Source organism: Urocitellus parryii, chromosome 8, assembly GCF_045843805.1.
Source record: "Urocitellus parryii isolate mUroPar1 chromosome 8, mUroPar1.hap1, whole genome shotgun sequence".
NCBI lineage: Eukaryota > Metazoa > Chordata > Mammalia > Rodentia > Sciuridae > Urocitellus > Urocitellus parryii.
The window spans coordinates 84,786,975-84,801,324 of record NC_135538.1 but is presented as its reverse complement, the minus strand read 5'-3'; the positions used below and the strand labels follow the sequence as shown (position 1 = coordinate 84,801,324).

At 31.7% G+C, this 14,350-nt stretch overlaps 1 protein-coding gene across 36 annotated transcripts in view; it reads left to right on the top strand.

The window, feature by feature from the left end:
- Positions 1–14,350, top strand: part of Rims1 (regulating synaptic membrane exocytosis 1) — a 442,859-nt gene that overhangs the window by 310,542 nt on the left and 117,967 nt on the right. For 18 of the 36 annotated variants that reach the window (XM_026391381.2, XM_026391398.2, XM_026391384.2 and 15 more), the window contains one exon: positions 677–766. The exons of 11 other annotated variants lie outside the window; for them this stretch is intronic. In XM_026391381.2, the coding sequence (XP_026247166.1) occupies positions 677–766 (90 nt within the window). Of the gene's footprint in view, positions 1–106; positions 221–676; positions 767–8,299; positions 8,384–14,350 lie in introns of all 36 variants that reach the window. 7 more of the 36 variants (XM_026391379.2, XM_026391393.2, XM_026391371.2 and 4 more) reach the window with 3 other exon arrangements.

The following is a 14,350-nucleotide window of genomic DNA, read 5'->3' as shown; positions in this document are numbered from 1 at the left end:
ATTCTAGTGTGTTTCTTTGTCATTTATTTATTGTTTTACTTGTTGATTTTAATTACAGTAATTAATTTCATTTTGTTTTATTTGTGTGTAATTTTAATTTGTGAAGCTCAATTCTGCCTGCATATTCTAAGACCAAATCAGTGACTAGACAGGACATTCCCCTTCATCATGAAGGCTTTAACTCAAGAGTGTTGAGATTTACTGATGAGATATTGGTTAGGTAAGAACATCTGGAAGTGCTGCCTTCCACTCACTTGTCTATTGTTGTGAAACCAAAAAGTTGAGCTGTATGATTATTTCTCCTCTGATGTCCTTCATTTTGTTTTGGTGTGGCATTTGTTCTTGGTAATGAAATTTTAGGCATTTTTGTTTTAGTGCTTCCTGTATCCAGTTTTTTCATAAGTAGGTGTGATTTAATGTCATATTTCAGTCTGAAATCCTCTTTTAAAATTATGCAAATCAATTTAAGCATAATCTTTGTTTAGTTTCATTTTCTAAACAAAATTTTGCACTGTCATCCTATCAACTATCTCACACCCTTATGAACTGAATCACAGTGATTCTACATTTTATGTAAAGAGAACATTATTTTATGCTTTACTCTCTAACATGGTCTTCCTTTCTTTGTTTTCTCTGTCTTTCTCTTCTACCACTGGATGCAATGCACTGGCACTAGTGAACTGCAGCCCTCCCTTGACAGGGCTAGGAGTGCTAGTACCAACTGCTTGAGACCAGATACTAGTTTGCATTCACCAGAACGAGAAAGGTATAAAATAAAGACTTTCTTAATTTCTTATCATTTGTACTGGTGATTTTTTTTTTCAATCACTTTGTTTTGTTTCATGTGAGTCTCACAGGATTATTCATTCATGTTCACTGTGCTAATTGTCTACATTTCCCCCCCCCCCCACTTATTACACATGTCTATACAGAGATACGCGTATGTGGATACAACTAAGAGTGCCCATACACGTATTTCTATGAATGTTGAAAATGGTGTGATGTAATTTGTAATTGCTTCTGGCTGCTGCTTTTCTACTTTTGTTGCTCTTCAGTCCTTTTATTTATATACTACTCAGGGATCCTTCAGTATGCTGATACTATTATAAGGTCCAGTCAATTTCTCCAGGGGTGGATCACCTTCCCATGAGTTAAGAGCAGTCTTCCATAAACTCAAAATAGGAATTCAGTTTAGATAAAATACTTCCCTTATGCATCTATCTTCATTTTTGAATTAATGTGCTCTTTTATATATGTCATATTTTGCATTAAATTATATTTTGACAAGAGGAGTCATATGTTAATCAGATTTCTTGATGCCTTACCAAATAAATACATACAATATATAATGTATGTATGCACATGTACTTTTTAAAAATTTTTAATTGCTTGAGTAATAATAATTCTGATTTTAATTCAGACTCACTCAGTGATTGTGTTATACTGTCTTTTAATTTTATCTCATTTTCCCATTGTAAAAGAACTTTCTATTCCAGTAAATTTAGTTATAATTGGTAGTCTTGATTATAATTGCTATCTTTTTTATTTAGAAGTCATTTAGAGGATATTTGAATGCTACCTCTTTATAAATCCTGAAGAAAAATTATTTAGTGACACTAATGAAAGCCACTTATTCTTCAGAGGGTGCTTAAAGTTTTCCCTTAACAATTTTTGTACTCTATCAGTAATTTATTTCTGGTATTAAAAAATTGATACAAATATTCATTTCTATTTTATAGCATCTTGATAAGATTTTACAAAAAAACCTTCTTTTATTCTGTAATATTCATATTTGTAAAATTAATCATAGAGAGAAATTAATTTTTATTTTGTATTCCTTTGCATTTATAATAGAAATTTTAGTTGAAATGACTATAAACTCCTAAAATCACAGTTGAAGTAGTTTTACCTTTCTCTCTTTTCATATATCCCCCTCACACACAATAATTACAAGGGTAGTGGCAAAAACTTACTATTTTTTCTATTATTATTTATATGTTTCTTATTAGCCTTATAACATGGGCAGAATTGCTCAGGCCAGTGGAATCTTGTGATTATAAACACATCTAACATTTTCACCATCATCTAGGTCAGTGCAGATAGAAATATAATGCAAACCACAGGTGTATTTCAAATTTGCTAGTACCCATGTTGAAAAGGTGAAAGTAACACTTCAACTTAGTATATTAAAAGTACTGTTATTTAAATATATCATTAATATAATAGTATTAGTGAAATATTTTGCATTCCTTTTTCATAACAAGTCATACATGCTAAGTGTATGATGTATTTATGGCACTCTCTAATTTGGACTAGCTACTTTCTTATGGCTAGTTTATTGGACAGTGTGAGTCTGTTCTTATGGGGAAGCCTATCTAGCATATGTACCCTCATTGAAGCCACAGAATTTACAAATCTGTAGGTTGCTGAATTTAACCTCTCAAATAATAGCCCTTGAAACAGGTCAATCTCTACCATTAAGCTGGCCACACATATTAATTACATAGATTAACATGAAGTTCCAATGAGTATAATTACCATTAATATAAGAGGAAAAATTGGATTGAAAATATACTTACTCTTTATATTGAATAAGAAGAAATTTTCCATTAAAAAATCTAAGACAATATCAATGATTATTAATTTGTTCAGATCATTTTGTCACCATGAAAAACAAATGAGACAAATTTTCATCAAGTAAATTACAGAAATTGTAAATGCTTATTGGTTTGGAAGGTTGGGACTACAAATGCCCTTTTGTGCATTCACCTACGAGAAGCTTTGAAGCAGAACATAACAGTATTGAAAACAAGACTCTTCCTTTTGGAGAACTGTTAAAGTCCCAGGCATGATGTGCAGAGAATAGGAAGAAAGCTATATAGGACTTTCCCAACTGCTTAATTTCTCTGGTTGATCATGAGACTTATGGTATTAATGTCTAATATTTACATAGTGGATAAGTGTCACCTCTTTGCCAAAATTAATTTTATATTTTTAACATAGTAACATCCTTATGAAACATTAAGTGTTAAGTTTCAATGATTTGAGGATTCTGACTCATTTTGATTGCCATTTAAATTTTGTTATACCAACTCAATGGCCATTTTTTGAAGTATCCTCACTAACTTTTCTATTTTTGTAGTTATAGATGGACAGCATGCCTTTATTTTATTTACTTATTTTTATGTGGTGCTAAGGGTAGAACCCAGTGCTTCACATGTGCTAGGCAAGAGCTCTACCACTAAGCTACAGCCCCAACCTCCTCACTAACTTTTAAAACAAATGGTTTGATGTTAGCATAAAGGGTGAAATTGTCAAAACAAACTCAATATCCAAGACCATACTTTACTGATGATTTGAAAGATAAAGAGGCAGCATCCTTTTCCTGAAGGAACTGGAAACCCTCAGATCCTCCTCCTTTTCTCTCTTATTAGATGTATGGCTCAAGTTAACATAGGTATTTTGAGTCATATCTGTAGAAGCATTATTTGGAAGGGAAGTTTAAAAGCTCCTCCATTTTATATTTTGTTGGTTATATAAATAAAAAAAATGCTGTTGATTACTACAGTTCTGTAAATTACCCTAATTTTGCCCTTGGGGTGTGTTATAGGCATGCTATTAATTTCTCCAGGATTTTAAGAAAATTATTGCTTAAATGTTTAAAAACATTGATTTTTAGAGCCACTGAAAAATAGTTACTTTATCTTGAATATTTTTTATTCTCATTACCTTTCATAACAATTACAACCTTACTGAAGGCTTATAAAAGGTTAGTCTGTACTTACCGCCTCCATTTTTTTCAGGCTTCCAGTAAATCCTGGAGTCTCACTCCTACCCCTACTACATTATTGCTACGGAGAAATTCCTCTGTGTGTTACATTACCTACATATTACGTTGTTCGTCAGCATGTTGCAGCAGTTTACATTAACCACCCTGCCACTTAAATCTCTGCTTCCTTGAGTACCTCTTTTTCTTATGCCTGTCTCTTTTGTAAGTTTCTCTTCCTCCTCTATCCCATAATGATAGGTATTTTCCAACTTTCACCCTGTTTCTCCTTTTTATCCCACCTAAGCTGTCTCTTACATTGTATTTCTGTCAAAGTCTCTAATACCTATGAAGACTGCTCTCTATTGTGACTCACTATGCCAGACCTTCCCTCCTGAGCACTGGGCCCAAGTTTCTAACTGGGTGACAGACACTGAGTTCATAAAAATGTCCAACACTACTAGATTATTTCCTTTTCAATTCCTTTACAACAAATGCCTTCCTTTCCTAAAATCTCTTCTCATTTTATGGCTTTGACATATAACTAACTGCATAGTCTGGAAGCATTGATATTTTTGCTTCAAATTCAGTGAATCAGTAAACCCAATGATTTCTTCAAAGTAGATCCTCACCTTCATTTTAGCCCTTCTCCAGTTCCCTTATCACTTCTGTCCTGACTAAATTTCTAATAAGCTCTAGTAATAGTATTCATGTTTTAACTTTTATTCCCATTAAAATTTCTAATTTCTTTTTTCATCTTTTGTCTGCTAGAAAATTCTACTCATTCTTCAAAATTCAGGGCAAGTTCAGATCTTTTGCAAGACCTTCCTTAATCCACTCTCCACCCTTCCTTTCCTTTTGCCAGTCACAAGTTTTTTATTTTCTGACTCCTACATAATTTTGTATACTTCAATTAAAACACATTGTATTTCATTTGGTATTGTATTTGTTTCTTCCACTATATCATAAACCTTCTGAGGGCAGGGATCCTATCATGTTTGTGTTTTTCATGTCTAGTAAGAGCAATATTATTTTACTTAGAGTTTAAGTTGGGAAGTGGGGGACTTAGGCACTTTCTCTTTTCCAATCCCAAATTTGGATCTTATTGTGAGCTAGACCCAAGGCACTAGATAGATAGGGGATCTAAATATTACCATAAGTACAGTGAATAAGTTTGAAACCTGTGGCTTTAGGTCTGTGAGCCTGCAAGTTACTAACCCCAGCACTAGCCATTTCAATGAACCACAAGATACTTCTGCTACAAGGTCAGGCCTCATATCTCATGGCTGCATTGCAGGTTTATTTACTATTGTCTTTTGTAGGAAGATGAATCAAGAAAGAGCTAAGTCGCATGTGGCTGATTCTTTAATGTAAAGTCACCTATTATACAAGCCACTCCTCCTTCCTTCTGGTGCAATGCAGAAAAGTGTTACTTATTTCCCTCAACATGCAAACATGGGCTGAAGGGAAACAAAGTTCCCACCTGAAAATCAATTGTAAAATGAATTAAAATAAATATTATTAATCTCATTTCAAAGTATAGTATCTATATTAATTAAACTAAGTCAAAGTCAGTTTAACACAGTATTAAGAGAAATGTCTTTGAAGGACTGATGTGTTAAATAGGAATACACAATAAAATACATGTGTGTGTAGTCAGTTATCTCATTTGCTTTCAATTTGTATTATAATACCTCATAAGTATTTTTGATTTGTGCTGTTTATGGAATGAATGATTCCCATACAATTTTTCTTTTAGATGATGAAGCTGCTACATTTTAGATAATGAATGTACTGCTAAGAAAAATGCATCAATAAAGGATGTGTATATTTATGCAAGCATGGAATAGCACATTTAAATATGCATTCGCTGTAATGTTTATCAGGGCAAGGGTGGAAAGCCACAGTATAACCATCATTTAATTGCTTACAGGGGCCCATGAGTTGTATTTCTTTATATCTCATCAGTGAGTCTCCAATGTATATCATCACTGTTAATTTTTTACTTACGGGTTCTCATTTCTTGCCTGGATTACCACAAAGCTTAAAGTCTTATTTATTGTCTATTTAAATATTTTCAAATAATCATTCAACAAGTAGGTGTTCCTGTATTAATGAATTTAGCACACTTGACAAAAAAAAGTACTAATAATTTACTAAAAAAAAGTAACTAACATAGATGGAGGATGATTTGTAAAAGGAATCAGGAAAGGGTTAGTTTAGTTCAACATCATGATTAAAATTTCCAACATAAACTGCCATATATGAAAATAGAAAGTGAACTTGAAGCTTTGTATATTTATCAATAACTAGAAAGGAGGAGAGAGAATGGCATAAAGGTATTACTTTTGGACTTTCTATGTGATAGAAGAAAGAGAAAGTTTCACACATTTTAACAGCATATAAAATATACTAGTATATTTGAAATTCCCAACTATGTGATATTAAAACTTAAGTGATATCTGTTGTTAGGACAAAAAATTAGGTATAAATAGATATTGCCCTCATCATATCCACTATATGAGGGAAAAACAAAATATTTGTTATATGGTTTCTATATATCAGCATATTCAGAAGGACTTTGGGTATAGAGATATATGTATTATGCCAAATACTATTCAAAAATGACCTCTTAGTAGTTTGCCTTCACAGTTTCACAGTTGCTTGTTTCTAAATGTTCACCTTCCTCCTCCATAGCTTGCACTGCATGTTTCATAACTATAGCTGTGGTTTTTGTTAGTTTTGTTTTTTTACTATCATGTTTAAATAAACACAGGACTGGAATTTTGCCTCAGGAAGGAAGGTTACTAATAATCCTGTTAAGTTAAAATTACTGCTTCACAGAAAAATATTAACCATTTTTATATTTTCAAATAATTTCAAAACACAGTTGAACATAACAGTATAGAAAGCACTGTAATTATAATTATTTTCCAATTTTCTTAGAAGCATTTTGCTTTATTTCATCCCTAAAATAAAGCCAGTAAATTGCAAAGAATCATTTTAAAGCATTCAGATTGAAATAATTTAAGTAATTAAAAATAATTAATTAATTCAAAATGAGTGCAGAATGTTTTAAATTTAACAAATACATAAAACATTTAAGAGTACATGTGGCATAATTTTCTCTTTTGCTCTAATTCTGTTATTGAATGTTCCCACTTTCCTGAAGACTTCCTCAAAGCTCAGCTTGAATTATGCTGAATCTTTCCATCTAAGTATGATTAAGTAAAGGCTTCCAAGGGGCTTTTAGAATTGAGTACCTGCTGAGCTCAAATATCCGGGCTACAAGTTGATAGTCCTCTGCTGCTTTTGTCTTATAGTTGAATAAATATAGTAAGTCAAGGTATAATGACATAAAGATGACTTTTTCTTTTTTTAATATTTATTTCTTAGTTGTAGTTGGACACAATGCCTTTATTGAATTTATTTATTTTTATGTGGTGCTGAGGATCGAACCCAGATCTTTACATGTGCTAGGCAAGCACTCTACCACTGAGCCACAACCCCAGCCCTAAAGATGACTTTTTAAAAGAATCATAAGGACTAATCTCCTTTTGTTATTATAGAATCTTATATGTAAATGAGCCCCTTGTTGTATATGAAAAAGACAATATCTAGAGAAAGTATCCTAAAATAGCTCTTATCTAATAAATTAAGAAAAAAGAAATTTAAGCCTGGCTTATTTTGCCCTTAATTCCCTTTTTTTAGTTTTCAAGTAGATTTCCCTAATTATGGTTATAAATCTCATGATACTTTGATAAAAGAATCAATGAAGTTTCAAACTTTTGTCTACCTGTTAGTCACAAAAAAATGTTGGTGTAAATATGAAACAAAATACAACTGTTTAACCAATTGAAAGACATTTTTGCACATAAAGTGTAGCAGAATTTTTAAGCACATTGCTAATTTGCCATTTTTTTTTGTCTGTATTCCACATTTTAATTTATCAGTGAGTAATTAGCTGCAGTTTGGTACAAGAAAATTTGTTAAAACTTCCCTTAGAATCTTCCCATGAATTATTTCATGTCATTGTTTCTATACTTAAGAGTATTTTTATTTCTTCCATGTAACTGTGTTCCTGTGTTAAATTCACACACCTGACATTTGCCACCAATACTTTCCCTTCTGGTATCAAATAAGCAGTGGTGGCGTATTAAACTTATTTTATACAAACATAAGTGAGATTCTTAACAATGCATCTTTTGAAACAATTATATTCATATTTATGTATGAATATAGATATGTATATACACAGGTACATTTTTATGAAATAAAATTACACTTGATGGGTTCTAAACATCTTCCCAAACATGTTTTTCTGTATTCACTTGTAATATTACAGATTTTATTTCCTTATAATATTATAACTTATCTTTCTGAGCTTGTAAAAGTGAAAATTAAATTATAGAGCAAAGAATAAACACTTTGTCTTTTTGGGGTGTTATTCCAGTCCTGTTGTTCCATATATTCTTTTATTTTAGGAGTTACTAAATGTCCTGTTTTTTCCTGTCTTGTTCACTGGGCAACCAGGGGTAGATGGTCCCCCTCCCTAGATAGGAGACGACCTCCTAGTCCCAGGATTCAAATCCAGCATGCATCTCCGGAGAATGACAGGTACTAGTCATGTCCTAACAGACAAGTGGCTACTTGAGTCTCCTAGGCCACCAAGTGAAGGATAACCAAGAAAAATGTTGGTTGTGACATATTTGCTTTCCAGAACCAGAGCTAGATATGTTGCGATTCCGTTGGTAATTGCACCCAGCTCTAATAAAGCACCTCAGAATATCTTACTAAAATGAGAGTAGTATAGAATATGATATCATTTAAACACAGTAAAGTTAGGATCCATTTGAAAGAGTTCTATCTTGATGAGCATTTATTGCAGCATATTTATTGAATATTGACTATTAAATATTGATGTATAATTGTATATTATTTTTGCTTTTATGTAAATAAATAAAAATTCTCAGGTGCTTTAGAGTATATTAGAATTTGTCACCCAGCCTATTCTTAGTTATATTGGTTGACAGTTTAATTTCAGTTTCCTTGATTTGTTATTGTATACGCTTATTCAAGAAGTTTAGGCTTTGGGGTATATTAAAATATGTCTGGTTTAAAGTAGGACACCCAGTTCTTTTAAGTTTTATGTATATCGTGTTTTTAAACAAAATATTTTCAAGGGCTAGGGTCAGTCTATCAGGTAGGTCTTTAAAAATACCATCAGTGCTTTCAATACACTTCAAGATAATCTTTAAGAGGTATCAAAATATGTACTTTTCCATTGCTTCACTTTATTCAGTTTGCAGTTAACCCAATTTTCATATTTTATTGAGCTTGTTATGTATAGTTTTTACCTTTCAACATTTTTCCCAACTGGTCGCTCAAAGTTTCTGAGATACTTTTCTGCAGTAGAAATTCAGTCAACACATGGGTAGTATTTATTTAGTAGATAAATAGATATGGTATCTCTGAAACAGAACACCTAGCTAAATGATCTCTAGTCATATGGGCATACAGGGTCTGTTAAGTGTTTGAATATATATAGTGGTGTAATTGTACCCTTAGTGAAAAGTTGTATAATTTATTTTCTGTATTTCTACACAATCAAGGTAACTTGGGGATTTCAATTTAATAGAAAAACTAAACATTGTCACTTAGCAAAATTTACTGTCATTTTACAAATGTTGGAAAAGACTGAAAACTGATATTTTATGAAGGTTTCAGAATATTGTAGCATTTTAAATTTGTAAGACATTTACCTGTTCATGTGATTTATATTTATGTATTTGGAGTTTAAAATTAATTGCCTCTGCTACTATCTGGTTTAGAATTTCTGGGACTAGAAGAATTAGTAAAGTCTCCAATCTAAAATTTATTGTAAGTGTAAAGTCATTTAAATTAAATATAATGCAGTTGTATAAATTAGCTCTATATTGCTACTCATTCATTCAATAAATGCTTGTTATTTCTTCCTATTATGCACACTATTTTAATAGCAGAGCAGTGATTAAGAAAGATAATATCCGGGTCAAAGAGGAACTTAGAATTTCCCTCTAAAAAAGATAATTCTGGAAAGTCCTTGAATTTATTTTAGAACAAATAAAGCAACAGTTTCATCTAATGTAATGAGCAAGTATAGGACATATGTCATATGTTGATCTTTGTAATATATATAAATGTAATTTTATCTGGACATTGATTGAGAAAAATAGAAAGCAAGTAATAGCTTCAGCTTTTACATATATAAAATATACATTAGCTTCATTTATGGTACATAAATAAATTTTGTTGCTTCCCTAGATTGTGTTTGTGTGTGTGTGTGTGTGTGTGTGTGTGTGTGCGTGTGTGTGTGTGTGTGTTATAAGACTAATTTTTAGGAACAGAGGTGAACATTTTAGATAAGATTATTAAAGGGAACATAAAATGTAAAACTTTATAATTTTGCTGTTTTTTGTTTTGTTTTGTTTTGTTTGTACCTGGGATTGAATCCAGTGGTGTTTAACCACTCAGACACATCCCCAGCCCTTTTTATGTTTTTATATAGAGATAGAGCTGAGGACCTCACTAAATTGCTGAGGCCAGCTTTGAACTTGGAGTCCTCTGCCCTTAGCCTCCTAAGCCACTGGGATCGCAGGTGTACTCCACCACACTAGGAACATTTTGCTGTTTTTTTTTTTTATAATGACTTATTTGTAAATAATGCCTGTTGTTCAATGAAAAGAAATATATTTGTGTGTGTGAGTGTGTTTGTGTATGTGTGTGTGTGTGTGTGCAGTGCTAGGAATCAATTCCAGAGCCTCATGCATGCCAAGCGAGTGCTCTACAATTGGACTACATCCTCTGATATTTTTCAATTTTTATTTTGAGACAGGATCTCACTAAATTTAAGCCTGTGATCTTCTTCCTTCAGTCTTCCAAGTGTCTGGGATTACAGGTGTGCACCACCAAATCTGGCTAAGAAATAACATTTTAAATGACTTGATACCATGATTTATTACTGTAGAGAGTAGAAAATAGTTTAAAACAAAATTTTATTAAGTTAAGATGATACATTCCCATAAAAATAAGAAATCATAATCAACTAGTGCTAAATTCACAGGTAGCCATGCCAACCACATGATAAAGCTTATGGAGCACTTACTTGCATGTCACATCCCAGAAGCATTTTTACTCATTCATTCAGATCCTGCCAATTTTTAAATAAAATGAACACAGTGTCAGATTTTGGTATGCTGAATATTTATAAGTAAAATGGACATTAGTTGAAATTTATCCTGGGAGACTTGGCAGCCAGGGAATTATATGTACAGAATTTGAATGTTTTGTATCATGACCACATTTGAGTATTTTGAAAATAACATTCCAATATTAGACTCTTAACATATTAATTTTTTACGTGAATTTTAATATCTTCAGAAAAGCTTTAGTTACCAATGTATTCAGGAAATTACTCTAACTTAAATTAGTTATTGAAGAGAAAAGGAAAGTAGCAACAGCTTTTAATAATTATCTCTTTGGTACATGTTAAAAATCTTCACAATTAAGTTTACATAAAGAGGGAATAATACTTTTAAATGGAGTTTCAAAAGAATTCAGTTTTAATTAGAAACATTTTCATTTTCTGATTATTACTCTTACTTTAATTTAATCATAAATTTTACATTTACATTTTAATGTACTTTCATAGCTTTTAAATAAGTTCATCAGTAACCTATAAACTAGTAAGCATAAAACTAAAATCATATAGCCGTTAACATTTTGAATGAAAAAGGAAATAAAAATTCTGGTTCTTGTGTTTTTAAACCAAAGAAATATTATTTATGAATAATAAAATATTGATAATAATAGAACAAAAACATTTTTTTAAAGAACAGAGAAATTAAGGACATGAAGACATGAAGGTAAGTGTCCTTACCAACTAATTAAGGCCTATATGACCTTGGATCAATCACTTAAATGTTATGGAACTCAGTTTCCTTATCTGTAAATGTACCAAGGTGTAGATGGACCAACTGAATTCTAATGTTTAATATGATCCTAAAACTAAGACTATGCTGCATTGTTGTATTATGATTAAAACATATATTAGAGCCTAAATAATGACTGAAAATTAGTATGAGTAAGACAATAAACCAGAGGTCATTCATTATTTGTGGCATTTTATATTTTCTTCAGCCCAGAGAATGAAGCATAGCTTTATTTCTAAACTGATCAAATGGGGCTAGATTTTATATCCCTAGTTTATTTTATGCTAATTATAATTTTTAAGTGTCAAATTCCATGATAATATACAAAATAAAACTTGTTAATATTTAAATTTAATATATACATAAAAACATAAAAATGCTACTTATTTGTGGGGTATCATGTGATATTTTAATACATGTATTTGTTGTATATATATATATATGTATGTGCATATATATATGCATATGTAATAATATGTATATATTTATGCATGTAATATATAAATCAGAGTTAACATTTATTTCCTTATTTCTCACTTTTTATGGTGAAAACACGCAAAATTCTTCTAGCTTTTTGAAATATCATTTTCTGTGGTTATGTAATTGTACAAGAGCACACCTTAATTTTTTTCTGTCTAGCTATAACTTGGTACCTGTTGATCAACCCTCCCCCCACACACACTCCCCAGCCTTGGACCCCACATTTGTTGAAACACTATGAACAGTAGCCAAGTAATGGAAACAAGCTAAGTGTCCATCAAGTGATGAATGGATAAAGAAAATGTAGTACATATATACAATGGAGTACTATTCAGCCTTAAGAATGATACCCTGTTATTTGTGACAATAGTGTTTGAACCATTCATTCATCTTTCATTTGAACTACTATGTACTAAGTATTGATATCATGGTAATAACTCAAAGAGACCTGGTTCCGGACTACAAGAAACTTATGAGGAATAATATTAAGTGTAGGAGGGAGTTCATTCTACTCTGATACCTTGTGTGTTTGCATGATCAGTCTTTTCACTTGTGTAGTACATGAATATAATGGATTTTTCTGACCTTTACTATTATTCATAACTTCAGCCTTTATTTACTCCAAGGGATAGTTGTGTTTTAAATGTACAATATATTCATAGCTAGGATTTAGGATTTAGGGTAGAAAAGACGTTAGAATTTCCTATTTTCTTCTTTGGTGTTGCTTGACACTCAATTCCTGCAATTATGTATCTATCATTTTAGTTCTATTTGAGGAATTCTTTTTAATGCTTAGAAGAATTATAAAGACATGTCCTTGGTACGAATATTTAGAAGGATCTTTAATGCAATGAAATTTTAATGACATTTGAAGAATAAAAAGGCGTATCCTTAACTAGAAGATTAAAAAATAAATGTAAAAAGGGTACATGTATGAAGCCCTATTTATTAATGCTTATAGATTAATAAGTGTCTTTACACTTAAAACCAAATATATATTATAATAAAAAACAATACTTTGAGCACTCTTAATTACTTGCTATTTTAAGGAATGCTGAAAATACTACAATGTCGATTCTGTGTCAAATTACAAAAATGACAAATAATATAATATAAATATTAGGCAATATTGGACTATTTAGAATTAGCAAACCTACCACTTTGCATGTGGAAAAACAGAGAGGATAAAATGCCACCCAGCTGAGATTAAATCTAATCTGATCAGAGTCCATACTTTAGTCAGCATGTTCCTATTTCATTTAAGCCAGAGATGCAATGTGATTACTTCTATTGAGACTCTCAGTTCACCTCTGACTTGACATTTAGTGACCATGTAAAAATAAATCATTTAACCTTTGCAAACCTCTATCTCATTATTCTTCCAAAGATAAAAGTGTTACCTGTCTCTTTGAGTTGGCAAGATTAGATGAGATAATGCAGGTAAAAAAAAAATCATAATCCATCTAGTATATGACTCCAATAAGTTTTAGGAGATGAGAAGAGGAAGAAGAGCCTGAAAATTTTGCCAAGGAAGTGAAATTTCAATCCAATCTAGAAAATGAATAACATTTACCAGCATAAGAAGAAATGCAGGCAGGTTCTAAGAGATGTGAATAGCCTTTTTACTGGGCAGAGGTAGATTCACTGTGTTCTGTCCAATCCCTCTCTCACCTCCCCCAGACTCTTCTCATCTAACTCATCTCCCTCAAATCCTGCTGTACTGGTTAATGTACTAGTCCCACATCTGCTTTAGCACCTGCCCTCTTGCTGTTGCCTTTGAGATTTTCTTTCCTTTAATATAAACCATAGCTAACTTCTTCATCTTCAGGTTTGCTAAAATGTCACTAACTCAGTGGTTCTTTTGTGGCCACACTGCTTACAGTTGCAAACTGTAGCTGCTCCCAGTCCCCAGATCACATTTCTGATTCTCTGGGCCTGGTTTCCATTTTTGCAGTTGTTATCATTTATTACCTTCTCCCACAGTGTATTACAGAATTGTATGTGATTTTGTTGTTGTTGTTTACTTTTTATCTTCTACAAGTAAAAGGTAAATTGCTTGAAATCAATGCTTTGTTCACAGACATATTTCACACACATAGAGTAGACCCTGGCCCATATACATACTCAACAAGCA